Consider the following 27,864-nt stretch of genomic DNA (forward strand, 5'->3'; position numbering starts at 1 on the left):
GAAATGTGGTAGAACTATTTTTAAATTTAAATTGGTTCGACGGTCGAACAAATGAGAAAAGAAATGCTCACTAGTTCGACGGTCGAACTAATGAGAAAAAAAATTCTCACTAGTCCGACGATCGAACTAATGAATCGAACTAGTGGGAACAAAGGGTTTTATAAGCCCCTGGATTTTTTTTGCCCCCAGATTTAGTTGTAGTTTCGGCATGCCCATTATGTAGTAACGCTGCCAATAATAGAAATGTAAAAAATGTATTTAGAGGAAATGACCTTTAAAAAAACAATAAATAGATTTACCTTTTATCTGCCCATGTAATCATATTTATGTTTATAAACTGGTTTTAAAATGGGTAGAACCATCGTGGACATTTACGACTCGCGCTTGGCATATTTTTTTTTAATTTATGCTGACAATGTTACCCAGCATGCCTCAATTATGACTATTATACGTTGTATTCTATGTCTTATCATCTCTTAATGTAAAGAAGTAGAGTCGATTTTTGTTTACCGTTCTTGTATTGAATAAGCTGCCTATTCTGGTTCGTATTTAAACGTTAATAGAATCAATACATTGCTTCTATGCTGGACTAGGAACAACTATAAAACATGCGTTCCACTACTTATCTAATCATACAACTTTTGGATGGTAGCTGGTATCCTTAGCTCAATTTTAAAACTTTTAGGGATAACAGCGGACTCATAATAATTATGTCACAGCCTGTAACTACATACTTATAAATCTAAACAAATATTGTCATATATTTAAGGCTTTAATGGTACAAATAAAGATATTATTATTATTATATTTTGTACATACATATTATATACTATACATCTCGTCTTGGCAACATTTTACATGAAAGTGTTTTTGTTGTGATTTGTTTTACGTAATTTTACGTATTGTCAAAACATTTTTTCTAACAATAGCAACACTGCAACTCCAATACCAAATACAATCCGTAAGTATTTTATACCTACTTACAAAAAAAAACATGCGCGTCGCTGCTTGTCATTTCGCTACGCATCCAGCAATGTAAGTATAGTAATAGCCGAGCTAGCCCGCATATTCTATAATAGAATCGGGCATCTTTCGTCCAGCTGCGATAAGGTAGTCAAGTTATGTTACGCTCAGTTCAATTTAAGTGTTGAGGGATAGTTACGTCTATCAAGTGTAATAGTGTAGTAGTGTAATAGGTATGTACCTATACAATTATTATACATATACAGTCTATATACGTCTCACTACTGGGCACAGGCCTCCCCTCAATCAACCTACAATGCTCCACTGCGGGTTGGTGGAGGTGTTTTTAGGGCTAATAGCCGGGACCAACGGCTTAACGTGCCGCCCGAAGCACGGAATCATCTTATTTTCTCAGACAATCAGGTGATTCAAACCTATAAAGTCCTTATCAAACAAAGGACAGTCTCAGAAAGTGATTTCGACAATGTCCCCATCGGGAATCGACCAGGACCTCCAGATCGTGAGCCTAACGCACTAGACCACGGAAGCTGTTCAATTATTATACTTTCTGGTTCTTTCTAGTAACTACCCTCCAAACAAGGCTTTACCGGTAAGATATAAAATTCGTTTTTCACAAAACCGCTAGAGGAGAGAAGCAGTGGTCTCGAACCTATCGATTTTTCGGTATTTCTACCGATGTAGAACCGCATCTACCAAAGTACCGAAATGTAAACAATTTCTCACGATTTTTGATAATGATAGTAAGTACTCATTATTTTATATCCACAGATACCTAAATGGATTCCAGATTAGATATATTATTGATAGGGGCGACAGGGTATACTGGAAAGAATGTAGCATTAAACTTAGGACTGCTATGTAAACGACCAGAGTTCTCCTTTATTCGGTGGGGAATCGCAGGACGCTCACGACAGAAGATGAAGGAACTGTTAACTGAGTTGCAGAACTTAGGTAAGTGCTGCCACGTTCCGGAACTGGCCACACAGATCATTCTACTTTTAGTCATTATTATGAATCGTTCATACCTCCGGAAATGCATTTCTCGAGAATATGGGTTTCCTCACGATGTTTTCCTTCACCGCTGAGCACGTGATAATCATTTATGATCCAAACATGCATTCGAAAACAAATTCGATAATCATTGGTTTAGGCCCGTGCTGGATTCAAACCTGCGACCTCAAAGTGAGAGGCAAGCGTTCTACCAACTGGGCTACCACAGCTCAAGTGTGCCATACGAATAAATTAATAAATTGTATTACACTTCCAGGTGTGGATGTAGCACAAATTCCCGCGATAGAATGTGACATCCTCAAAGGAGTCAGTCTAGCAGACATGACGAGCATGGCTAAAGTCATCATGAACGCAACTGGGCCCAATGTCATACTTAGTGCCCCCATAGTCAGTGCCTGCATACAAACTGGTACACATTATATTGACATATCCGCCGAGTTATATGTAAGTTCCAAACCCTATTACTACTAAGTACTATGTATTGTAAAAGTGGGGTTAGACCAGACGTGGTCATGGTCAAACGCACTCAAATCATTTGATAAAAATACGTACCTACACAGAACTAGAAGCACATGAAACCAGAACATTATTTTCTTGTATTCTTGCTTCGAAAGAATTTTCAGTCGCTTTTTTATAGAATACCTATGCATTCGCTCGCTTAGTGTAAATCTACTGTAACCTCGTAAGACCCGGATTTCGAGCCAATAGTTAAATAATCGCTTTTAGATTTTTAAAGGCCTTTAGATATATTACGTGAATACTTATTTGATAAGTTTAGAAAGATTGATCACTCACCAGTTTTTCTAAATCTAATACACTTTACTGCACGTGTTAAAATCTTGGTGAATTTGTTTCTTATTTTCAGCACATGTTAAGTATATATCGGGATTATAATACGGCTGCTGAGCAGAGCAATGTTCTGGTTATCCCTGGCTGCGGATTTGCTTGTGTACCAGTCACTGCTGGACTTATGTACTTGGAAAAGGAGTTTAAAGGTAAGTAAACCTATAATTTCTTCACAATGCAAAAGAAACGACCATTTCTCGATTCGTTTAGTACTTACCATTGTTCTGCTTAATAAAATTTTATCGTTTATCTTATTACACTTCATTATCTTAAGTATGTAAGATCATGCCTATTTCCTCTAGAATGGGGGTGAGCCCAAATAATTCTACATTATGATCGAGTCACTACTTTCGCTTCTTCTATTTTTCACAATATCTTTATTAAAAAGATCTTTTTTATACGGTAGGTATATACAACGGAAAATATAAAAACTTATACACATACCTATACACACTAAAATAATATTAATGATAATTTTACGATGATGATCCGGAAAAAAGTGCCTTCATAAATTACAAGGTTATAATCCGGAAAAAGTACCTTCATAAATTACAAGGTTTTTACGTAAATAGTAAGATTATAAAAAAAATACTTGCTTGCCTTGACTTCTAAATTCGAAATTATAAACGAAACCTTACTTCTAAACTTGTTCGATCCACGCATAGTAATGTGCGTGCATTTTTTTATTATCTTGATGATAAAAGCTGCCTATTTCGCCTATTTCTGCCTGTGTCGCTACTGTTGAGTGTTCTTAAATTTTGACAGTTCCCCATGCTATATAAGTAAACAAACAAACATTAAATTTGTTTTGGTTATATTTTTGAACTGTAACCCTTTGCAGAGCGTATAACTTCAAAATCATAGTGTTATATTTATTCCCTAAAGATCGCAAATCGAAAGATCCTATTCGCTAAAGAAGAAAACTTGGAAAAAAAATTCAGCAAAAACCTGTTCCAACGGGTGGCTTTTCTTTTTCGTAACACGAATAAAGCTGGACATATGGAGAACTGTCAAAATTTAGGAACACTGCCGCCGAACTGTGCTGCCGCCTTCATTTGAGCTTCTAGTTCTTATCCTCTATTTTAACATTATTTATTATTATTGTACATTTTATACTAGACCTACCTAACCCACTTACTGCCCACACCCACCCACCAGAAGACCCAGTTTAGACCCAACGACGATCCAGATTAGACCATTCGGGAAAACAGGAAAAGGTCGAAAGGAAAAGGAGATTGTATAATATTCTAATAAGTCAAAAATTCGGTGGCATATTACCTAAACTTGACGGTAGTCCATAATATACATATACACTTTACCGCTTGTTTGCACCAATTACTTATTGATTTATCTTAAGATCGCTCACTACCTATTACGTTGGTCTAACAGAAAGCTCGGTGAAGTATGGGTATATACTTACTTTAGTTCATCATGCAACGGATGTACCTCTGACTACCCCCATTGGGGATATATTCGTATAACATAACAAGCTCACGACTATATAGTCGATTGGATTGGGATATCCCAATTGTGGCAGCCAGAGGTACATCCTTCGCAAGATGTACTAAGTACCCACACCTCAGATTTCTGTATAGTATTTGATATAAGTAGTGGTATGCTTATGTTATGACATATCTTTAAAACTTGATGCACATAGGAGGTCGTATTTTTTTTTCAGGCAATTTAAACAGTGTGGTGTGTTATACCGTAATAGACGTACCCTTAAGAGCAAATTTCCTTTTTCCTGGATACAACAATAGCCTCATACATTATGGAACTTGGGAGTCACTAGTATTTGAACTTCAGAACTACAAAAAATACAGCAAATTGAAGTCAATAACTTTCCCTGACATCCCACCAGTACCCGAGGAACTAAAAAAGTAAGTTTGTAATTCGATTCTGTGAGACCATGAAACTCTGATTTCCGAAAACTCGCTCCTTCAAAATAACGTAAACTCCCGGTCTGAAGGCCCATTTGATGAACCCGAATCACTTAGCTTCAGGTAGTTAGTTCAAGTACCCCAGTAACATTCGAAATTTGAACTGACGTTTTGTATATTCCTTCGATAATTTAATAGGTATGTTGCATTATTTTAATTTATCTAAACATAAGCCTAAATGTAACGATTGGTTACCAAGCTCTTCCTTTATATCATAACAATAAATAACAGCCTATATAAGTTATTTTGTCCATCCATTACACAAGCGATACGTATAATAACCTACCGACCTACATTATTATTGCGGTACATTTGTGTTAATGCAATAATTTGATTGATTGAGATGTAAAGATTAAGGTAACTGAGAATTAGATAGTTACGTACCAAAGTAAAGCATTGACAAGGTTAAAAGGTACCTTTAGACAAATGAGTTCTGCCCTTTACGCGTTTTTTAACCGACTGCGGCAAAGCAAAAAAGGTTATGTGTTTGTTGTTTTTTTTTACTGTGTGTATTGTAATGAACTTGCATCCTACAAAGTATCAAGTGTGAAGAAATAAGTTATTATCAATAGCTGAGGGCTTTCACCCGATTCACTTGTTTATCGCTATTTGTATTCATGGATGCCGTGCATTCACTGGAATTAGTTTATTGACCTGAGTCTGGGTGTTTTTCCATTAACCTTAGTAGAACAGCATGGTGGAGTATTAATACTCCTTCTATTGACGAAGATAGATAGTTCTCCCCTCATCAAATTTCATTCGAGTTTGTTGTTCATATACTATTAGGTACGGTCACGAGCATTAATATGTATACACTTTGGTACCATGTCACATTAACTTTTTTGACAAATTGAACTGTAAGTCTCACTAAATGTCAAATATGTTAGTGCGACAGAGTCCTAAAGTGGGTACATTATATTGCTCATGACTGTACATGAACGACCACCCTAGACAACGTTCACTAGCTCGAATCCTGGACATCAGTGCTAATAGGAGCATGATTCTATCTAAAGACATCCTTATAATTTTTCAGGCCTTTCTTCCACTTCCAAAACGGGCGACTATGGTACCCCTATCCTGGGCCCGACCACGATTTGGTGGAGCAAGCACAAATACACAAGAGAGCAGACAACAAGCCATCTTACGATTTTAAAATCTACACTACAATGCCATTATTTATTCACTTCGTCGTAGTAACACCAATATTCTTCCTTTACTACATTCTTTGTAAAATGGCATGCTTTAGTAAGTTACTGTTTAAGTTTCCGAGGGTTTTCTCTTTTGGGCTTGCTTCTCACAAAGGGCCCAGCGATAAAATGAGGCTTGATACAAAATATTCCTTTACGATGACTGGTAAAGGGAAAAGTGGGGAAGGCCAGGCGTCATTGGAGAATGATGTCAGTTTAACTATTAAGGTAAGGGTTAAATGGATCTATAAATGGGTAGTTTCCTAGGTCAAAGATAAATAAATTACGAAATTCTGATTACTAAATGAAGACAATTCTAAAGGTGACAAAAAACGGTTTCTTTTTTCTATTGTCTTATGGTAGCGAAAAGCATAGAGAAAGAAAGTTTGTTTGAAAGTTCCTACTAACTACTTACCTACTTATACTATGACGTGGTCAGAGATAAAAAAATCTACAAACACACTTACCTAGTGATTCCTTCCGCTTTAGTTAACGCCGCCATAAAGTTGAATGATTATGCAAGTATGGGATCATCATCATCAATTTAAGAGCCACGCTCTTGTCGCTGTAGCATTTTCCATTCCAGTCTATCAAAGGCCAATTTCCTTGACTTCCCTATAAAACACGACGTTAACCTTTTCTTTAATCTGTTCCATGTAAGCTCTTCTTGGTTTCCCCTTCTTCTCTTTCCTTCTAGTTTTCCTTCTATGAAGTATGGGATAACATAACGAAATGTGATTAGCGAAACACATGATAATATAATAAGAGTCGTACCTAATCATTTCACATTTTCTTTCTATTCGGTAGCATTAACCAAAGCGATATTATGAATCCAGTCCAGCACTTCAAAAATTGTCTACCTAATTATACCTAATACACTCCCTGTTATCACTCACAAAAGGGATTAAAGTGTTGTAATATTAGACCATACGGTGCGTAGGTCCGTGCATGTATTCATGTTATCGAACGTTACAGGTATCAGGGAGTGACCCAGGCTATTACACCACAGCAATAGTTTTTATTTGTAGCGCTATCGATATACTGACAGACAGATCTAACATGCCAACGTAAGTAGCGCTTACCTACATTATACTTACCAATATTATTTAAAATGGATTTCGTTACCTAGTAGGTTACTTATTTCCTTATTTTTTTTCAGAGGTGGCGTAATAAGTCCTCTAGCAGCATTCAGTAATACACATTTAGTAGAATTATTACAGAAGAACGATATGAAAATTGAAACTATCAGAAATTAGCTACCTACTTACCTCATAGACGTAGAATTTCCTATCTCTATGACTTACCTGCCTATGTAATTTTTGGATTTATGTAGCTATGGTTGATATTAGAAAGCTTTACGGGAAAAAATCAAGTTAAGTTGATCGTTGTAAATTATATTATTTGTTTGGGGTACGTACCTACTTATATTTATTTGGTAATATTACCTTTAAAGTAAATAAAATAATAATTAATAAAATCGTTTTATTTTGAACGGACCAGTCACCATCATCTTATGTCTTATGTATGTGTTAACCTACCCTGGTACAAAAATAAAACAATAGGTTGGTCAACTTATAGGAAAAAATAGGTAAGTAATTATCTTCATTAGTTAATTACTTACTATTGTTACCACTAATTGAACTAGGTACCTACGTATATAGTATATAGTTCATTACCTATAATGATAGCGAGTCAATTCAGCATTCCGGAAAAGATCCCGGTTACCTACCATTCAAACTTATAATTCAATTCCATGAGAACGAACAACAAAAGTAAGATTTGGATAACAAGTTTTTAAATTGTTTCTAAATTTCGTGACTTTGGCGTGAAGTTTCGCGCTAATGAAAAAAAAAATTGTTTTGGTTTTCCTCGAAGGGTAAGGCAAAGGGAACTATGGCCATACATACCTAAGGCCCCACCCTCGGAGCAGTCTCCTACTCCGAACCCCAAACGAATTCGAAAAGTCCGCAAATACTTTCGAGTTATGAAGGGGCTTGTTGGCACGAGGCGAAAATAGATAAATACACTTTGTTTATTGAATATTCTGATATAATAACACTGTCGCAAATGTTTTCCGACTAACTTAATGCGATCATTAACCACAAAACACCACTTTAGCGATGGGCGTTATTAACCATAACTGGTTATATATGCAGTTACGAGCTCGAACAGTGATCACTCGTTTTCCACTACAACAAAAACTAGTGATATTCATAACGCCATTTAAACGATCGAAATAGGCATCAGTCTTCAATAACTCTTTTAATCACAACGCCATAAAGTTAAATCGAATTCACTCTTATGTTTAAGGCATAGCGTCGATGTTTGGCTACTTTCACTACTCACGCAAAATCACTGGTTTTACAATACCTACGTGTGCGTGAAGAAGAATTAAGTTATACTGCTACCTAACCAAACGATTTTACGTTACAATTATCACGTTTGCTTCAGAACGTTGTGAAAATAACTAGTTATAAAAATCACTAGTTAAGAAACTAGTTATTGGAAATCACATAACGCTTACGTTACGTTATCTCAAAAACCGATAACGACCCATCGCTACACCACTTGGTATTAATTATTTAGATTATTCAATGAAGAAAGCAACTGTCCCGTTCCCTTTCCCGCCAAAAAGCCTGAAAAAAAAGATGATGACCTTAGCGCGCCATCTATGAAGTTGAAAGAAAAACGCGGTATCATTTTTTTTATTTCAGGGTCTTGCATCTAAATATTTGAGTACATGTCATAAAATACGTCTGATGGTCTGATCTGTCGTCCAACTATCTGACAAGCATGTAAACGAGGCTTTACATTTAGTGTTTAATTGGCAACACTTTAATCGTTATGTCATTTTCGTGACAAACAACGAAGATCTGCCCAAATAAAATTTCCTTTGGAATTCAGTGTTATTTCGTGTTAAAAACGCAAATTTGGTGTCTAATATCAGTGTTTCGTTGATATAGCTAATGGTGAGAATGTATTTTCAACTTTTAATAACTGTTTACACAACCATTTTGACGTGATTAATTTTGGCCGTGACGAGTGTATGTTCCAGTTTTTTCTGTAATGGGAAAGGAATTCTTGCATTTATAACTCAAATAGAACTTAGATTTACTACCATTTATGATAACTATAGTTCTATATTTCCTTGGATGTATATTTTGATATACTTTAATCGTCGATTTGTTGAATGAGTCATTTTCCTTCTGTGTCAGAGGACATTGATGCTATAGAACTTTTTGTCATTCGTTATGTTGTCTTAATTGATACCTCAATAAGATGCAAGAATCCCTTATGTTCTATTGCTATTGTCAATAGGTTAGATTTTGTGTTTTGATACTTCTAATTTTGTTTATTGTTATTGTTAGGTATTCTTTCGTAACTTGAAAATTTCCCCTTTTACAGATTAATATTCGTTACTGAAAATGACTTCCTCCAATACCTTGCAAAAGGCTATTGACCTTGTCACTAAAGCAACAGAAGAAGATAAAAACAAAAATTATGAGGAGGCCCTTAGACTGTATGAACATGGAGTGGAGTACTTTCTTCATGCGGTGAAGTATGAAGCACAGGGAGAGAGAGCGAAGGAAAGTATCCGAGCCAAGTGTCTTCAATATTTAGATAGAGCTGAAAAGCTGAAAGAGTACCTCAAGAAAGATCGTAAGAAGAAACCTGTAAAGGATGGTGAATCTAATTCAAAAAGTGAAGATAAAAAGAGTGATAGTGACAGTGATTCTGATGACCCAGAGAAGAAGAAACTACAGGGAAAACTCGAGGGAGCTATTGTTGTGGAAAAACCTCATGTCAAGTGGAGCGATGTTGCAGGCCTTGAAGCTGCTAAGGAGGCTTTGAAAGAGGCAGTCATTCTACCTATTAAGTTTCCTCATCTATTCACAGGCAAGAGAATACCCTGGAAGGGCATCCTGCTGTTTGGACCTCCTGGTACTGGTAAATCATACTTAGCAAAAGCTGTTGCGACTGAAGCTAACAATTCCACTTTCTTCTCTGTATCCTCCTCAGATCTGGTGTCTAAGTGGTTGGGTGAGTCTGAGAAGCTAGTTAAAAACTTATTTGATCTTGCTCGGCAGCACAAGCCAAGCATCATATTCATTGATGAAATAGATTCCCTGTGCTCTTCTCGTTCTGATAATGAGTCTGAATCTGCTCGACGAATCAAAACTGAGTTTCTTGTACAAATGCAGGGTGTAGGCAATGATATGGATGGTATTTTGGTACTTGGAGCCACAAATATTCCTTGGGTCTTGGATGCCGCTATTAGAAGGAGATTTGAGAAGCGAATTTATATCGCTCTACCTGAAGAGCATGCTCGATTGGATATGTTTAAGCTGCACTTGGGAAACACAAGACATATGCTGAGTGAACAGGATATGAAAGTGTTGGCTGCTAAAACTGATGGTTATTCTGGTGCTGACATCAGTATTGTGGTTCGTGACGCCTTGATGCAACCTGTTCGTAAAGTGCAATCTGCTACACATTTCAAAAAAATTACTGGTCCCAGTCCAACTGACCCCAATAAAATTGTTGATGATCTTTTGACCCCTTGTTCTCCAGGTGACCCTGGGGCTATGGAAATGACCTGGATGGATGTACCGAGTGACAAATTGGGTGAGCCCCCAGTAACTATGTCTGATATGTTGAGATCACTGGCAACATCTAAGCCCACTGTGAATGATGAAGACATGACTAAATTGAAGAAGTTTATGGAAGATTTTGGCCAGGAAGGATAGAAGGAGATAGTTTTGGTGTTGCATTTTGGTCAGACTTACCTTCTTTATTGTCAATCCACAGATGTCCTAGATATCACAGTTTGGAGCACAGTGGCTTTATAGCAGTAGCACTGTTTATTTTTTATTTTTGTACCTATGTATGGATCTACTTTTAATATTTAGATTTGTTCATTTGCATTATGATGTTATTTGTGTGTAAAGGAATCACCAATCACTGCCTTTACATGTTAAGATTATGGATGATAAAGATAGACCATTTACCTTTATAGTGGTGTAGCTATTAAAATATTTTTTGTATAAAGTTGACAACACAAGTTTATACAACATTTGAAATTCCTTATGTATCTATATTAAAGAAGTCTTATTTACAAGTTTAAAAGTAGTCAATAATTGAAACTTGTTTATTATTGTTAAGTCCCTTTAGGAATGAAGTCTTGAATTTAAATTACCTGTGAACAACAGGGTTACATGTTTCATATTCTGCTTTCTGAATAAATATGCAAATTGTACCTACCCTTACTGTTTAAGGCCTCTGTATCCATAGCCTATTGCATCATGAGGAATATACGAATATTATGCTGTAGACAATACATTGTATTCATAATTATAAAGCCCTTTATTCAGATATACATAATTGTATTGATTTACACTCTGAAATCTATTCTTACCGTAATAGTGTAAATTGAGATCAGAATAGTGATTTTATTGTGATACATATTTCGGCGTAAACAAAAAAGTGCATTTTAAGTTATATTCCCTAAGATTACGCACCTAGTGTAGGCTATTTAATAAAATTGGTTTTGTTTAATATTCTTGTATAAATAACCAACTCGTTATAAATTGATGATACACATCTTATTTTGATTCTCTTAACTGCTGAGTTTTAACATTTCAGAATTATAGTGTAAAATGTATTTTGACATTTATTTTATATGTTGTAAAGTAAGGGTTAATATAAAGTTAAAATAATTATAAATTGTTTAGTTTAACTACACCCCGGACACTTTATACCAAAATCCTCGTTTTACACAGATACTACACGTTGACGTTATCGTACACGCGCATCTGTGTGTGTGACGTCTGATGTCCATACGATTGAAGATTAAAGTAAGATACAAATCGAAAGTCTAATGGGAGAAATCAAATCTGGCTGCGACCGAGTCATTGTGACACAAAATAAAGAACACATGGTGATATTATAAAGTATATTTATTTACATTTGCATTTATGGATATATTGTAAGGCTATCACGTGATTTTGACTGAAATATACTTGGTGCTTGTTAGTATTAATATTACTACAATAATTAAATTCAGCGGTTTATGACGGCACGAGGTATTGGCTTCTGAAACAAGGAAAAGTTTCTATAAGGATAAAGTACACATAATGAACTTTTTTAAATGTTTGCTAAAACGTAAATGTGTTTTTTTTTTTTTTTTTTGTTTCCTTGTAATTCATAAAAAAAACAACAGGCCCAAAGGATAATGTCATTTAACATGATCAACATGATGGAGTGTCTATACCGAGCGACAAATTTTTGACTATCATGACCAATTTTTGAATTTTTACCATCAGGTGAGATGTTTGACTACAATCTCACCTGATGGTAAGTGATGATGTGGTCTAGGGTGGACCGTATGGATCACGCTTACCTAGCGAAGGTCTATTCACTCTAGCCTTGGAAAAACATACGACGGCAGGCAGTTCCAATCCTTCGCTGTTCGCATCAAAAAGGAAGAAGCGAAACGGATTGGTGGTATATCTACAACATAAGGATAAAATACCTGACGACACTCACCCAAGTGTATCCTATAAAAGACCGACATACACTTCGTCTTCGACTTTGGAGTCGAGTATTCATCAACGAGTCATTGTTTACGAGCCTTATTGCTCGTCGCTCCACCGAGTCGAGAGTGGCCAACTGAGTACGTTCTTGTATGGAGTACTGCTGTCACCTTTGTGCTGGGTATAGATCGAGCAATTGTCTGACTTGCAACTACCCTCGATTTCAACTGCCTATATTTTTTATATTAGGCTATGTTCACGACGGTAGCGCCATCTAGCGTTCGCAACTCATCATCATCGGACCATTAACGTCCCCACCGCTGGGGCACGGGCCTTCCCTATGGATGGATAGGGAGATCGGGCCTTAAACCATCACGCGGGCCCAGTGCGGATTGATGGTTATTAACGACTGCTAATGCAGCCGGGATCAACGGCTTAACGTGCCTTCCGAAGCACGGAGGAGCTCAAGATGAAAACTTTTGTTTTTTATGGTCACCCATCCTATGACCGGCCTTTGCGAAAGTTGCTTAACTTCAACAATCGCAGACCGAGCGCGTTTACCGCTGCGCCATCGAGTTCCTCAGCGTAGCGTTCGCAACTAATAAAATATATTTTTTTTGTTTCTTTTCAAAACAAAAAGTTGCCATGTCAAATAGTATGGCTTTCGATATTTAGGTGCAATTTATTAAATTAAATAAATATTATATTATAGAGCGCAAAAGCGCTCTTTTATAAAATTCTAAGACAGTTTGTATATCTATCCGAATTTAGTATACATTTTAGCCACGGGGTGCGCTGAAATTGTGCTTCGCACATAGCGAATAGCCGTAATATTCTATTCATCACTTATCTAGACTTCTGTGGAGTTTCATCAACATCTGTCCTGTAGTTTTTGTGTGAAAAAGTAACAAACGTTCTCACAAAACTTTGCGCGCGCCACCATACAGTTTAATCATACAAATGGTCGTTTTCGGACTTTAGTGCCAAGTATGGCTGTAAGTTGCCATCTGAGGACCTGTGGTTTTGCGTACACTGTACAGCTCATGGATTTGAACACAGGGGTATTTGTATGGGATATTTGCAGGGGACTTTGTATGTATTCTGGAAAGAAACGATCTCACCTATTACCACAGTCTTCTCCCGTCTATGCGTTCCCGTAGAGGCGATGCAGCGCAGTTTCATTCGCTGCCTCACTGGCGCCCTCAGTCCTATAGTGGACACCAGTAGCCCCTGCGGCGCTGGCTTGGCCCCGTATGCAATCAGCCATGACCGGTCTGTCACCTGAAACGTTAATGATTTTTTAAGGATAAGTAATCCGTAAAGTGGCAGGCAGCGGCTGGAGGAGAAAATTCGAGGACGGAGCTCAGTGGTGTGCCATAGCAGATGCCTATGTCCAGCAGTAAAAGAGCTTAAGCTTTTGATGATGATGAAGTAAGTATAGACATATTATTTTTATAAAATCTATCTCTCTTAGTCATAAGTCTTTTTAACGAAAGAATTGTTTGCTATGCTTTTATCATTAAGTATTCGTATAGGTATGTGAATGAGTAAGTTACCTATATCGGGTGGTAACAGGATCATTCCGGGACGAGAGCCGGAGTTGTAACAATGCAAGCCGTGCCGGGTGCCTATAGACTTGAATATTATAAAAAATCCACTATATACATTTCTGGTAAGTATCAATTTTGAACCGCTGTTTGTCAAAACGTGGCAGTAGACAAATCAAGTCGACGAATTACTCTGTGCATACGAGTAGTAAGCTAAATTCACAAATTTTTCTTCACCTTTTGCCCGTCAATAAGCCACTGCAGGTCGGGAGCAGGGAAAGCTCTGGCGGAGGTGCAATTGACATCGAGGGAGTCGCCCAGCTCGTAACGACGCTCGTGGCCTGAGATGCGAGGACCCTCGCGGGGCAGGTCTGTAAGTAATTTATATTTTTATTGTTTACCATTATTAAAACATAATATAAGTTCACGATTATATTCCTATTGGGGTAGTCAGAGGTATCCATCCATCGCAAGATGAACTAATTACCCCCACCGAGCTTTCTGTTACACTAACCATGCACTGTTAGACTGACCATTCATATAGACGGTCGAGTTTTTAAATGTTGGTAATCATTAAATGTCGTTTATATTGATAAGTTTGTTGACTAAATGCAATGTCCAAAATTGCCACCAAAGCCAGAGGTTTGGGTTCGTATCCCCGTCCAGCCAATGTTTATCCTCTAACGTGCAGGGGAGTAGCGAGGTGTAGTATTTTTCGTATAAGTAAATACATCTTTCTATCGTTGAGAGTATTTTACAAAGTAAACAAAAGGTCCACCTGTCCAATGATACCTACACCGCCTCCCAAGGTTGAATACTGAAATTCGGGCATAGGCAGCGAAATCAGGAAAAACATTGGGTTACGGGCTACAAAAGCTATTTTTACAGAACAGATTTTAAAATCTTGTAAGCCGGTCATTTATCTTACAACAAAAGACCCAAGAGAGAATTACGAGTAGGAAGTACTTAGAGCGGCATTTTAAAAGTTATACTGGCAGTAAGTATATATTTTGATCTCATAGTAAGTAGGTACTCACTCGGAGACTAGTATTTTGACCATTGTTTTGTATTTTATCACCATCTCTATGTTGATAAACTGCAACATGGAACGCGTTCAGTCAGCTTAGCTTAGCATCTCGGGCATGCCGTAAAATAAAAGCCGGCTAAGCATGCATGTTGCCTCGCCAGCATAATATGCACGATTGACTACATTATGATCAACAGTCTGGTAACTTATTATCATAATAGTCTTGGTAAGTACTTACATTAATATATTTTTTCATTGCCTTTATTTCTTAGGTTACTTACGAATATCACGATTAGGTACGTGTTGTCTTCTTGGCCCACCCAATTAGGGATTTTGAACGTGTGTTTAATGTGTTTACAACCCATATAAGTATGTACAGAGAGCCATACAAAAAACAAAAAAAAGGGAAATAAATAATTAATTTGATATGGATGTTAGTGACACCGTAACAAATACTGAGGGGGGATGATTCATACCATGATTCTGAGTTTATATCAAGTGGAATTTCCTGTCGCAAAATTCATGAAAATTTTAGTGCTTTTTTAAATTAATTTCCGTTACAAATTGCGATGGAATTTTCCACTTGATAACTACACTCAGAATAATGGTCTGAATCATTCCTCAAAGTTTTCGTTACGATGTCGCTAACATCCTGTATAGCCGTGAGAAAAAGATGCCCCCTAGACACCTATACATCATTCACCGGGAAAAGATGGATGAGGCCTATGTACTTACAGTACACCTCCATGAGTCCTTCGGCTTGTGCTGAGTGGAAAGAAGGCGCCTCTTCAGACACCTCGCAGCGGTAGACACCTCGCGACCGCAGCGTCAGATCTCGCAAGTGAACGCGACGAGCACTTGACTTCTCCAACTGAGGATGGCATATCACAATAGTTATTGACACTCAAGGGTTGGCGGGATGAAAAGATAAATTGGTTAGAAGTATTATATTACGTAAACAGGTATAATCGGTAGCAGGATGATGAATAAAGAATGAAACCTCATCTCCACTAGGCAGCATTTGTCGATCTACATGGTGTCAGAAATCAGAATCATTTATTCAACGTAATTATAATGGAAAAACTTGTTGAAGGTCAATGTAACATTTTTGAATTTAAGTCATTTCGCAAGGTGTTATGGCTGAGGAATGTTTAATGGTACACAATTATTACCAATTCGTTACATTATGTTCGTCAGGATTTTGAACTGTGTACGTTCTAAAATTACGTACATAAAAATGTATTTAAACCTTTGTTGAACTCAATGTGCCTGGCGTTAGAGATAGGTACATGTTACGATTTATTGATTTTAGGATACGTAACACCACACTAAAAGAGACTGCAAGTTGTCTACTGATTACTTGTGGCTTCTACTCAAGTTGTGGTCGTAGTTAAGGTATATATCAACCTAGTTACTATAGTATTGATAATTTTTGCGCCAGTTATACCTATCCAGTTATACCAGTATTATACTATCTAGTAACAAGCATATTATAATAATGAATAGGTAAGTATCTAATTTGATATCTTAAGTGTTGTCTCAAGAGCATGTTTATTTAAGCAGTTTAGGATTTAGATTGTTATACTAATTACTATTATCGTTATTGTTAAGTCGATTGTGTATATACTCTAGCAGTAACTTCGCTACATTGCCGTCGCGTTGTATCCTGCCCGATCGCGCTAAAATTAAAATCACTTAAACTATTAAACCAAAACTATTCTTTTTTATTTGGTCTTAAACTATTCTATCTTTTTATCGTATTGTTTCTAACATTGGTATATTTAAGATTCACTCGCAGTTTTATTAGATGACAAAAATAATGTAATATTTTTTAAAAATAAAATCAACATCGCCTTTTTAATTTTATTTACAAATTGGAACATAACATTCTGCTTTGAAATATAAGTGAGCACAGGAAATATCTATCTAGCTACATGGACAGTAAGTCTAAAACAATATTCTAATTGCGGATGTCAACTTGTAGGTATATCAATGCTTAGATTTTTACCGGGTCCAGTTGTAACTGTAGACTTGTCGGTCTAAAGTAATATTAGTACTCAATATCAAAAAAGTCTAGGTAAATGGCGCCTGTGCAGGTTGCATTTGCCCATTGCGGTCTCTTTTCTATGTATTTTGTATTTGTCTATTATTTTTACTTCTTTGTATTTTGTTTTATTTTAGTTGTCATTATACTTTTACTTATGTCTTTCATCAAGAAAAAGAATACGTCAGACATGGCTGTATGGGCATAGTTCCCTTTGCCTTACCCTTCGGGGAAAACCAAAACAAAAAAAAAATTACTTATGTCAGCCGCTCGTTTCGTTCTCCCAAATTTTGCCTATTTTATTATTAGCTGTCGAAGGCTTAATCACACCGCTCACAGCGCCGGTGTCGACGATACATAGATGGAAAGAAGTTCGCACGGACAGGAGAAGGACAAGAGCTGCGGGTTCAAGTCATGTCAGAAGTATTTTCGATTTAAATTTTCTCTTTGTGAGTTTCCCTAAGCACGGGTAGGTGCTATAAAAAACAAAAATCATTTAGAATTTTACATCCAAAATCTATGGGTAAACCTGATTTAAATCCTCACCATCATCGTCACTTATCATCAACTAACATATTTATGGTCAAACGCAGAAACTTTCTCACAAAAAGAAAATAGTACTTAGGTCTTATCTAGATATCTAAATGAGCACAGAACTTGGGGGTAACAAGAGTAATTTATTGTGGGAAGACAAAAACAGGCGCAATAACCGGCAGTTGGGCAGCGACATCAATTATGTCCAGTGATGTGCTGGGAATATTCCCACATTGGGAATAGCATTGGCGCAACGTTTATAAAAATCTACTTGGTAATCGCCGCTTCAGAAACTAGCACTAATATAGCATGTTCGCTGTATCCGGCATAATTATGTAGCCAACAGTTCTAACCAGTGCCCGTTCTCGGGAATGTTCTTGTAGTACCTAAAAACTCTTAAGGCAGTGGACCCTTCCCACTTTGAGAAGAATCCTGAGCGCAAAATTAATATAAAAACAGATTTGAAGCAAATGGGACCAGAATACAAGTAAGATCAATTTGAGGAAAAAAATAAACAGCCTGTGTCTGTTTTAAAGAGTTGCTACAACAGGAACATTTCCACTTTGGGAACATTCCCAGGGCACACATCACAGATTATATCGGGCTGGAACTGTTGGCTACATCTGCGGGATTGAGCGGACATTGCTATATTTAGTGCTGGTTTCGGAAGTGGAGATTACCTAGTGTCATGATTTTAAACAAATCAAACATATTTTGTAACACTTGTCCAGTTATTAGTTATTAATCTATGCTCTAACAATGGTATTTAGTTATTATTCTGCGGTATTTAGTCTATGATTAACAGTGGCGCCATCTGTGTAGGGATATTAACTGTGGAGGTAGCACGTGATTGGTGAGTTACATTCCCGCGCAAATATAAAACGTAAAATGTGACGGAGGCGGGAAGAAAATACTCCCTCCAGGGTTTGGGAAATTGGTACATCCATTCTGATGGTAGACACGAGCAGAGCAATACATCAGGAAGAAATCTTAATACTAGTAACACATAACATTGCAATACGCATGTACCAAAGGTAGAACTAGTATAATGGACTCACTCCTCACCGTTATGTTTAAGTCCTGGAAACCGCGTGATAACAATGAGGTATATAAACATGAATTTATTGAAAGTTATAAAGTCGAATTCAGTGGTTTAGTAACGGCCTCTGTGGTCCAGTGGTTGAGCGTTGGACTCACGATCCGGAGGCCCCGGGTTTGAATCCCGGTGGGGGCGTATCACAAAAATCACTTTGTGATCCCTAGTTTTGTTAGGACATTACAGGCTGATCACCTGATTGTCCGAAACTACGATGATTCGTGCTTCGGAAGGCACGTTAAGCCGTTGGTCCCGGTTACTATTTACTGATGTACCTAAGTGAGTAATCGTTACTCGAGCCATGTTAGGGGGTGTTGGAGGCTCAATCATAACCCTGATACCAGGGTTGATGAGGCTGGTATTCCACCTTACCAGCCACACGGTAAGAAGAATAGTTGTTTAGAGCCCGAGCCGGGATTCGAATCCGTAACACTATTATGCAAGTCACGCTTTTTACGAACAGGGTTGTCAGGGAATAAACAGAATTACCTAATATAATTATATTTATAAATAAACGCACAGCCTCTATCGTGATATAAAAGCGGTGTATGTACATACACCGCATGGTACATTATATTAATGTACCCACTTTAGGACTCTGTCGCAATAACATATTTGACATTTAGTGAGACTTACAGTTCAATTTGTCAAAAAAGTTAATGTGACATGGTACTAAAGTGTATACATATTAATGCTCGTGACCGTACAAAAAAGCGAAGGTTGGAGAGGTTAGGCCTGGCAGACGAAAACCAAATTGAAGATGTCATTGAAAAAGGTTCAGTACAACAGTAAACTGTACTGGCGTGCGTGTATGAAATAATTTTACTATGGTTATCCTTACCGCCAGGGATTTCACTAAAACTAGTAAATTGTAAGCAGAGACTATGGAATTCCATTTGCTTCGATCCTGACACACTTTTCTTGCTTCCTCCACATTCATCAATCGTTATCGGTGTGAGCACTTTATGTTTTAAAAAACTGAATATGTAAATACAAGCACCTATATACACTTCTCATCAAAAAAATCGAAACACCTTGCAAGTTTACGTTTTGTCAGGATTATCAGAAAAATGTGTACATTTAGGAATAAATGTTAAATGTCTTTTAATAGTGAGTAATATGAGCTTATCAAATCTTAATGTTAATGTTCTAAATTTAAATGAATTTTTCATAGGTTTCGTATTTTGTTAAATGAGTCATTTTTATTCCGTATGGAGTATAAAGGAAATGGATAAAACAACACACGTAAATGAAAAAAAAAAGCTAAAAAACGTTTATTTAATAACTTGTATTCCCTCCCCGAGCTCTAATTACTGCTTCCATACGGTTCTTCATTGATCGGATGAGAGTCACGATCACATGCTGTGGTATATTGTCCCATTCCTCTTGGATTGCATCTTGCAGCTGGCTAAGTGTTTCTGGGGCAAGATCTCTTGCTCGAATTCGTCTCTTTAATTCATCCCACAGATGTTCAATGGGATTCATGTCCGGGCTTCTTGCTGGCCATTCCATAATAGAGATATCGACTTCGTTAAGATAATCTCGTACGACGCCCGCGGTGTGAGCCCTAGCATTGTCGTGCATGAATATGAAGCCGTTGCCAATAAAATGTGCATAGGGCATCACATGAGGCTCGAGACACTCTTCGACGTACCGATGACAGTTTAGTGCAGGCAGACGTGGCCCAGACACGAAAGCAAGCTCTGTCTTACCGTCGGCGCTGATTCCTCCCCAAACCGTCCACGAACCGCCACCATAGCTGACCTTTTCTTCAATGCAGCATTGTGCATAGCGTTCTCCGTCTCTTCTGTAGACCTTGTTCCTTCCGTCGTTACCATACAGCATAATTTTACACTCATCAGAAAAGAGAACTTTGCTCCACTGTAGGTATGACCAATTTAGGTGCTCACGTGCAAAGTTAAGGCGCGCTCTTCGATGGTCTGCAGTTAATTTCGGCCCATTTGCTGGCTTATGCGGTACCAGTCCACGATCCTTCAACCTTCTTCTAATTGTAGAGTCACTTACAGCCACCCTTCGTACAACACGAAGCCGCTGCTGCAGTTGAAAAGCGTTAAGGCGTCGATTTCTTAAAGAAGTTGTTACAATAAATCGATCATCTCGCTCAGAAGTGACCCGATTCCTGCCAGATCCTGAACGGCGCGTGAACAAACCAGTCTCCCGATAACGTTTATAGACTCTATGAACAGATGACAGGCTTAGATGCAGTCTTGCAGCCACAACACGCTGACTAAGGCCAGAATCCAGCAATGCCACAACTTGGGCGGCTTCTGTGGGCGAAGTATCCATACGTTTTAGAAAAAAAACCTTTTTTCAGACGTCCCAAAGTCACAGTATTGAAATAAAAAACAAAAAGTTTAAGGATAGGCGCCAATTTTTAGTTTTTAAACGCTAAATGTACTCCAACCCTAAACACACATTTGTCTCAAAACAGTGATTCATTTCGTTTATAAGATAAACAAATGAAATTCTAATTTTGAATTTAGAATTTTCGCTTATTACTGTAATGGCCAAACTGCCAGCTATACATTTATGTATTTTTTTTCATCGTATGAATTCTTTTTTGTGTTAAATTCGGACAGAAACAATGAAAACGGAAGTGTTTCGATTTTTTTGATGAGAAGTGTATATATATATATATATATATTGATCAATTGTTTCATACACGCACGTCGGTTCAGAGTAGATCGTACACACACATCTGCAATTTGGTCAATGTACGTCCTTCTAGGTGGGAAATAGGCTTTAGTTTATGTATGTATGTTTGTAGAAAATGGTCTTCTATCGTGTGGGTTGCGAGGTGGAGTACCAACCTCATCAACCCTGGTGTCAGGGTTACTATTGAGCCGCCAAAGGCTCCTGACATGGCTCATGTAAGGATTACTTACTTACATCAGTAAGTAGTAACCGAGACCAACGGCTTAACGTGCCTTCCGAATCACGGATCATCTTACTTTCGGACAAGCAGGTGGTCAGCCTGTAATTTCCTAACCAAACTACACAGTCTTTTACTTCTTATCGTATAGGTTGTGTGGTGGAATACCAACCGAAATAAACATTTTCTCTCCGTCTCTCTCTCTCTCTCTCTCAAAAAAGTATTTTCTTGTGATATGTCCCCAATGGGAATCGAACACGGGACCTCCGGATCGTGAGCCCAACGCTCAACCACCGGACCACGGAGGTCATAGTAAATGGTAACAAGCGATCTTATAAACTTACATCAACTTTAACCCCGTCGAGTGTGTGGTGGTGTTGCGGCGGGCGCAGCCGCGGCATGTACCGGTAGAACTCCTCATTGTCCCGGTACCACTTGACGGAGTACAGCCTCCCCCCCTCCAGGGAGTAGTCACACGTCAGCGTCGCCGACTCGCCGCGTTGCTTTAGACTCGGTACTGATATGCCGACTATTCGAAGGCAGATCGCCACTGACAATGGTATTAATAATATAATAAATATATAACTTATTGATTTACAGTTAAGTATATATGTGTGCGTGTGTGTTAAGTGTATATGTGTGTGTGTGTAATCGCTTTAAGCGATAAGGCCGCCATTTGCCATGTACTTAGTTGAGAGTCTTTTTGTAATTATTTCTTTTTATTTTGGTGCAATAAAGTGTATTTGTATTGTATTGTATATGTTGCTAATTCTAGTTGACCCGAGCTTCCTTATAAACTGCGTGAGTCTATTTTAGGAAGCTCGGCTGTCGCTTTATACATAAATAAGTAGATAAAATTTCAATTATTCAATTATGTATACTAATCATTAAAAGATATAGAAACGATCGATTTTAAAATTATGTTATCTTCGTACTGCGATATATTCGTAATTATTATTAGAAATACATATTTGGCCGCTAATAGGAATTATTCTGTTAAGATTATTTATTTAAATTCATATCTTGATTGAAGAATCCTAGGAGGAAATGCTTTTAAGACCAAAGCACTAACTCAGGGACCAGATAATTTCCTGTGTTTCTAACACAAATAATTAAAAGATACCTAATAATTAATGGAAAACAAAAATACCTTTTAAAAATCCAAGTACCAAAAAACAAAATATCACAGCACGAATCATGTTGCACTTCTATTAAATCAATCACATTTGGTGTTGCACTAACTTCCGATCATGTTTCATTAAAATTCGCAATAAAACTGTGAACGTTGACTATAAATGAAACTTTTCAAATTACATTAAAACTACATCATTTCACAAACTTTGGGCTAAGGAGATAAAACTATAAGGAGTAAAGTTTGGGGCTCGTAACGGCGTTACGGGCGGGCGTTCCGTAGCGCGCGTAGTGTGCAACTGTTGCTACGAAGGCTACGAGATGCGGAAAACGCTAAAGAGTTATACAGCTTACGGAATGATCTACGACTATATGCAGAACCGTATAACGTGGTCGGGTGCTATTCCCTACTAAGCATTTGTAGAAAGATTTCTAAAATCCTTTTACCACTGTAAACATTCATAAGTCTAGATTTAAAAAATATTGCTTTTATTCAAAATTTACGTAATTTTAGATAATTTAGTATATGTAACAAGCATTGCTTACTCTACATGGCGGATTTATAGAATAGGCACTCAAATAGGCTCTTAATCCGGTTGGGTGAAGTCCATTACTATTCACTTTTGTTGTCGTGTACTGAAATCCATTTTTGTTTTTAGTTGTTCAATTCGCGTTTATAATTTTATACTATTACCCATTAAACGAGCATTACAAAAAGCTACCTGATCTTATTTTTTTCTGGTATATTTCTTTAAATAGGTAATAATATATACAAAACTTGGTGCATCATACTTAGCGCGAACATTGTGCAATGTAAGTGGATACCATTGGAAAACGGCAGCATTAGAGGCAAAGGCGCTTCATCTTGAATTTATCGACGAGAAATTTTCTTTGAACTCACGCTAACGACCTCTGGGATATCTCTTCGCATAATTTTAAAGAGTTGAGGAATGTTTGTCTTAGTCTAAAACCAATTAAGTTTACAACTCAACCGAAAGATAAATTAGATTAAAATATTAAATGTTTGGGTATTAGTTTCATACGTTTTATTTGATGTGATTTGATAAACGTCTTAAGTTATTACATTTATAAAGAAATTGGAAGCTCGTGCTGCTTAATATGCTGTAGAAGTAAGTAAAAATATTCGAATGACATCTGTGGCATGAGACAAAACCATAGATATACCACACATAGGAATATGATAATAATAATAAGATTGGAATTCTTTGCCGTGTTCTGTATTTCCGAATGCATATAACCCGGGTACTTTCAAGGCCAGAGTGAACAGGCACCTTCTGGGCTTCGTCAATGCCTTTCGGCAATTCTGGGGCCATGAGCAAACCCATCAAAGGTAAAGAAAAAGTAATCTCATCCCGCTCATTTCTCGTAGAGAATTTTGGGCCCATGTTTTTTGTATAACATGACATAACAAGTACTTTAAAGCACACACATAACAAAGATACAGAAACCAAAGAGGAGTAAAGAGAGAATGCAGAAGAGAGTATAATTACATTTATCACTATTTGTGTTTATTCTTATCAATTTGTGTTTAAAATTGAAATCGAATAAATAATGAGTTCAAAGAAATTACTCCGATAATGAGCACTCTTGTCGATTGAGGTTAATAATGAACTGATGTGATTTAAATATCCATTATATGATCTGGTTAATCATGTTTACAGTTCGTTTGTTTACTTTATTTTACTTTACGAACTTGTTAAATGAATGATGATAAATTGTTGTACTGTAGTATTACATTACAACGCTATCAATCAACTTTTTTGTCATTTATGGGAATCCCTTCAATATTGTATTTTATTTTTTGTTTACAAATGACGTAGTAATTGAGCACAATTATATTGTACAATTTGTGTTTAAATTTAATGAATAAGAGCAGTGAAAAGGGAGCTTGGATTTCATACTTTATTTAATATATTCAGTAAAACATGTAGCATACAATGACTATTGCTGGGTGAGAGTCCTCAGCGCTCCCTATTTGTCTGTCATAACATAACATAAACTGCCTATATACGTCCCACTGCTGGGCACAGGCCTCCCCTCAATCAACCGGAGGGGGTATGGAGCATACTCCACCACGCTGCTCCACTGCGGGTTGGTGGAGGTGTTTTTACGGCTAATAGCCGGGACCAACGGCTTAACGTGCCTTCCGAAGCACGGAAGTTTGTCTGTCATTTGCAGCAAATCCACAAGTCATATAACAATCAAGCAGTATTTATAAGTCACATAAATAAAACAAATCTGTCAAGGAAATGCAGTGACGCTAATGATTAAACCTACAAATTAGCTGTAAATCATTTGGAACGGACTCCAGTTGGCAACGTATTATCATTCACTGATTACATTATACATTCATCGGAAGGCAGATTTACGTAAACACCTTATTATGCGGTTCCGAGTTGGAAATTGCACTGAGGTCTCGCTATGCTAAATGTTTACTAAAGCAGACGGTACTCTCGTATAGATGCGAATTCGGAAAAGAAATAAAACTTGTTTTTAGAAGTCGAAAACCTTTCAAGAAGCAATGTTTTTATTTTATAAGGTGACGACTTCGACTAATTTAAACGTGATGAAATAGAACTTGTAATTTACACTAAGGATGTTTCTTTCGATAGAAGATTTGACTTTTAATCAAAGTTATTTTCTGCCATTTTTTAGATTCCAAGCACTGACGTATTGTAAACAAACTCCAAGTCAAATCATTAAGAAAAAAGAATGAGTAGTGTTGTTTTATCGTTCCTTGAAACTAAATTTATTTATTTTTCTTTAAAGCAGTAACAGAGAAACAAAATTCCTTTGATATTTTAAGTCGTTCAAATAAAGTAGCTCGCGCCGCGTGCTCGTAACGTCTCCGTACGTCTTTTGGACCATTTGCTGCACATTATTTATACATTATTAAAGAACACGTTACACACTGATATATGAAGCAAATGGTTTACAGTTTACAGGCATTTCGTCAAAAAGGGGCTCTATTCATACCTTTCCTTCAGGAAAGTTATAAAATTATTATAAAATAATAATAATTAACTATTAAAATTATTAATCGTTAATTTTTTTAATAATATTTTTAAAATTTTATTTAAAAAAAATAGTAGTGGTTGAATACGCTTCTTATTGATTTATTAAAAATAGATGTGAAGTTTACATATTCATATTTTATGTAACCAGTTACCAAGTTATACGTCTTAAACAACATGATGCCAAGTCACTTTGACGATAAAGCATCTATCCGGAGCAGTAAAGCTCTTTTTGGGTTTTTCTTTCATTTTGTTTCAGGCCATGTATACATGGAACATGGAACAGAATCATCGTTCGTCAAATATGACTCCTCGTGTGATATTCAACGTTCAATTACCGCACGGAACGAGTCAGGAGTGCTGTGAAGTGGACGCTGTTGTAACTTCTGTTATTAGTTCTCTTTATTTTTTTGTATGACGGCTTACTGATTATACTTACTAAAATGTGGTAAGTATTATGAATTTTCGGCGTAGAAAAAAATAGAAAGCATTTAGCTGTTTACCAGAGAATTTCGTAAACGAATACGGGATTGTGTCCTATGCGATTATGATAAACCAAGTATTAGGCAATAACGGCTTCCGTGGTCTTGTGATTGACTATTGGACTTACGAACCGGAGGTCCTAGGTTGGATTCCGAGTGAACGTCTAACAAAAAATAGAAAAGAAAAAAGTTTTTTTATTTATTTGTTAAAAATACACTTTGTCACCTGATTGTCCGAAAAAAGATGATTCCGTGCTTCGGAGGTTCCGTTAAGCAGTCGGTCCTAGCTACTGTTTTCTAAGCATGTATGTAGTTATACACCATGTCAGGGGTCTTTAGCGGCTCAATAACAGCATGGTTGATAAAGTCATAAAGTCAGTCATTCATCTTACAACTTATCTGGTAAGCTATAACCATAGAGTAAGGAATAGTATTACGTATACAACGGCAACTCTCCGGTCCCCACCGGCGCGACGGCTGAGCTAGGTTTAACCCCCCCTCAGTCTTACTTGACTCTTCAATCTTACGGGCGGCAGAGGTCACACACACAGTTGCGCGTATACGATACCGTCAATGTGTAGTGTCTGTGTAAAATTAGGTGTTTTGTATGAAGTGTTCGGAATGTGATATAACATTACGGGTTCATTGTATTCAAATTAGGATTTCTATACCAAGCGCAGTTGTAACGTGAAGTTGGTCGGTTTATATAACATGCCCGGACTGATCTTACAGTTGAGCGTGTTCGTTATTTAACAGAGAAGATGAATATAAACGCATACACGGATAGCGGATACAATTCTACAAATGCTACATTGAAGCATTTCATTTTAAGAAGCAATATTGCTATTTGTCATTTGTTGATATTGCGCACATCTTTTTTATGCGCAAATGTGTTAGATGAGCTTTGGTGTGATGTAGTAGTTTGGTCTCTAAACCCCCTCTAGTAATTGAGAATTTTGTTAACAGACTTCAAAAATGTAGGTGGTTCTCAATTCGTTGAGATTTTTTTTTTGTTTTATTATTATTCAAAAAAGGAAGTTGCAACTGTCCAATAAAATTGAGGGCCATTTGCGCGTGGCCTAACCTTCACTGACGCAGCTTTATTCAGTCGTGTTAAGCGTAATCTTTGTTTGTATAACGTTCACTTACAGACATTTCTACATATCAAACTACTCACTAACAAGACTCATCAACTTAGGCATAGACGGTATAGATATGCGTATGGACCTGTACGTTCAACCACGGACTTCAATTTAACTTGGCCCATTTAACGAAGCATCACGTATTAAGGGAATTCATGTGCATACCGGAGTAATGGTAGCTGTAGTCACTTGAGTTACTATACCATCATGTAGGTTGTCGTACTGGGACAGGAGAGACATTCGAGACAAGTGACCTACTGGTGGCGGAAAAGTTATAAGGTTTGACAGGTGTCAAACGTAACTTAGGTCAGTGTGGTGTTATGGTAAACCGGGTTGCTTCATTCGGGGAGCGCTGATTCGAAAACCCCGTACCGGACTTGCACCAATGAGATTAATTTATCTTCTGTGCAATTTTCACTAACACAGTTGGTG

At 37.2% G+C, this 27,864-nt stretch overlaps 3 protein-coding genes across 4 annotated transcripts; 2 read left to right on the plus strand and 1 right to left on the minus strand.

Annotated features, from left to right (window-relative positions):
* Nucleotides 1-1,068: 1,068 nt before the first annotated feature.
* Nucleotides 1,069-7,445, plus strand: LOC126370248 (saccharopine dehydrogenase-like oxidoreductase). Of its 2 annotated transcripts, XM_050015065.1 has the most exons (9): nt 1,069-1,196; nt 1,753-1,935; nt 2,252-2,439; nt 2,861-2,990; nt 4,520-4,721; nt 5,815-6,196; nt 6,944-7,035; nt 7,128-7,228; nt 7,269-7,445. In XM_050015065.1, exons 2-8 carry the CDS (start codon nt 1,761-1,763, stop codon nt 7,222-7,224), a joined length of 1,266 nt encoding a protein of 421 aa, XP_049871022.1. In that variant the 5' UTR covers nt 1,069-1,196; nt 1,753-1,760; the 3' UTR covers nt 7,225-7,228; nt 7,269-7,445. The 2 variants fall into 2 exon arrangements, with proteins under 2 accessions (XP_049871022.1, XP_049871021.1); XM_050015064.1 differs by having other exon boundaries at nt 7,128-7,445.
* A 1,333-nt stretch (nt 7,446-8,778) lies between these two features.
* LOC126370243 (vacuolar protein sorting-associated protein 4) lies at nt 8,779-11,524 on the plus strand. The gene is made up of 2 exons (XM_050015059.1): nt 8,779-8,937; nt 9,374-11,524. Exon 2 carries the CDS (start codon nt 9,394-9,396, stop codon nt 10,714-10,716), a length of 1,323 nt encoding a protein of 440 aa, XP_049871016.1. The 5' UTR covers nt 8,779-8,937; nt 9,374-9,393; the 3' UTR covers nt 10,717-11,524.
* Nucleotides 11,525-11,800: 276 nt separating this feature from the next.
* LOC126370285 (uncharacterized) lies at nt 11,801-23,039 on the minus strand. Its single transcript, XM_050015124.1, has 6 exons — nt 22,793-23,039; nt 21,987-22,192; nt 15,811-15,946; nt 14,286-14,419; nt 13,623-13,782; nt 11,801-12,061 (listed from the first exon to the last, which is right to left on the minus strand). The coding sequence occupies exons 1-6, from the start codon at nt 22,839-22,841 to the stop codon at nt 11,964-11,966; spliced, it is 783 nt and encodes a 260-aa protein (XP_049871081.1). The 5' UTR covers nt 22,842-23,039; the 3' UTR covers nt 11,801-11,963.
* Nucleotides 23,040-27,864: the final 4,825 nt, after the last annotated feature.

Source organism: Pectinophora gossypiella, chromosome 10 (genome assembly GCF_024362695.1).
Source record: "Pectinophora gossypiella chromosome 10, ilPecGoss1.1, whole genome shotgun sequence".
NCBI lineage: Eukaryota > Metazoa > Arthropoda > Insecta > Lepidoptera > Gelechiidae > Pectinophora > Pectinophora gossypiella.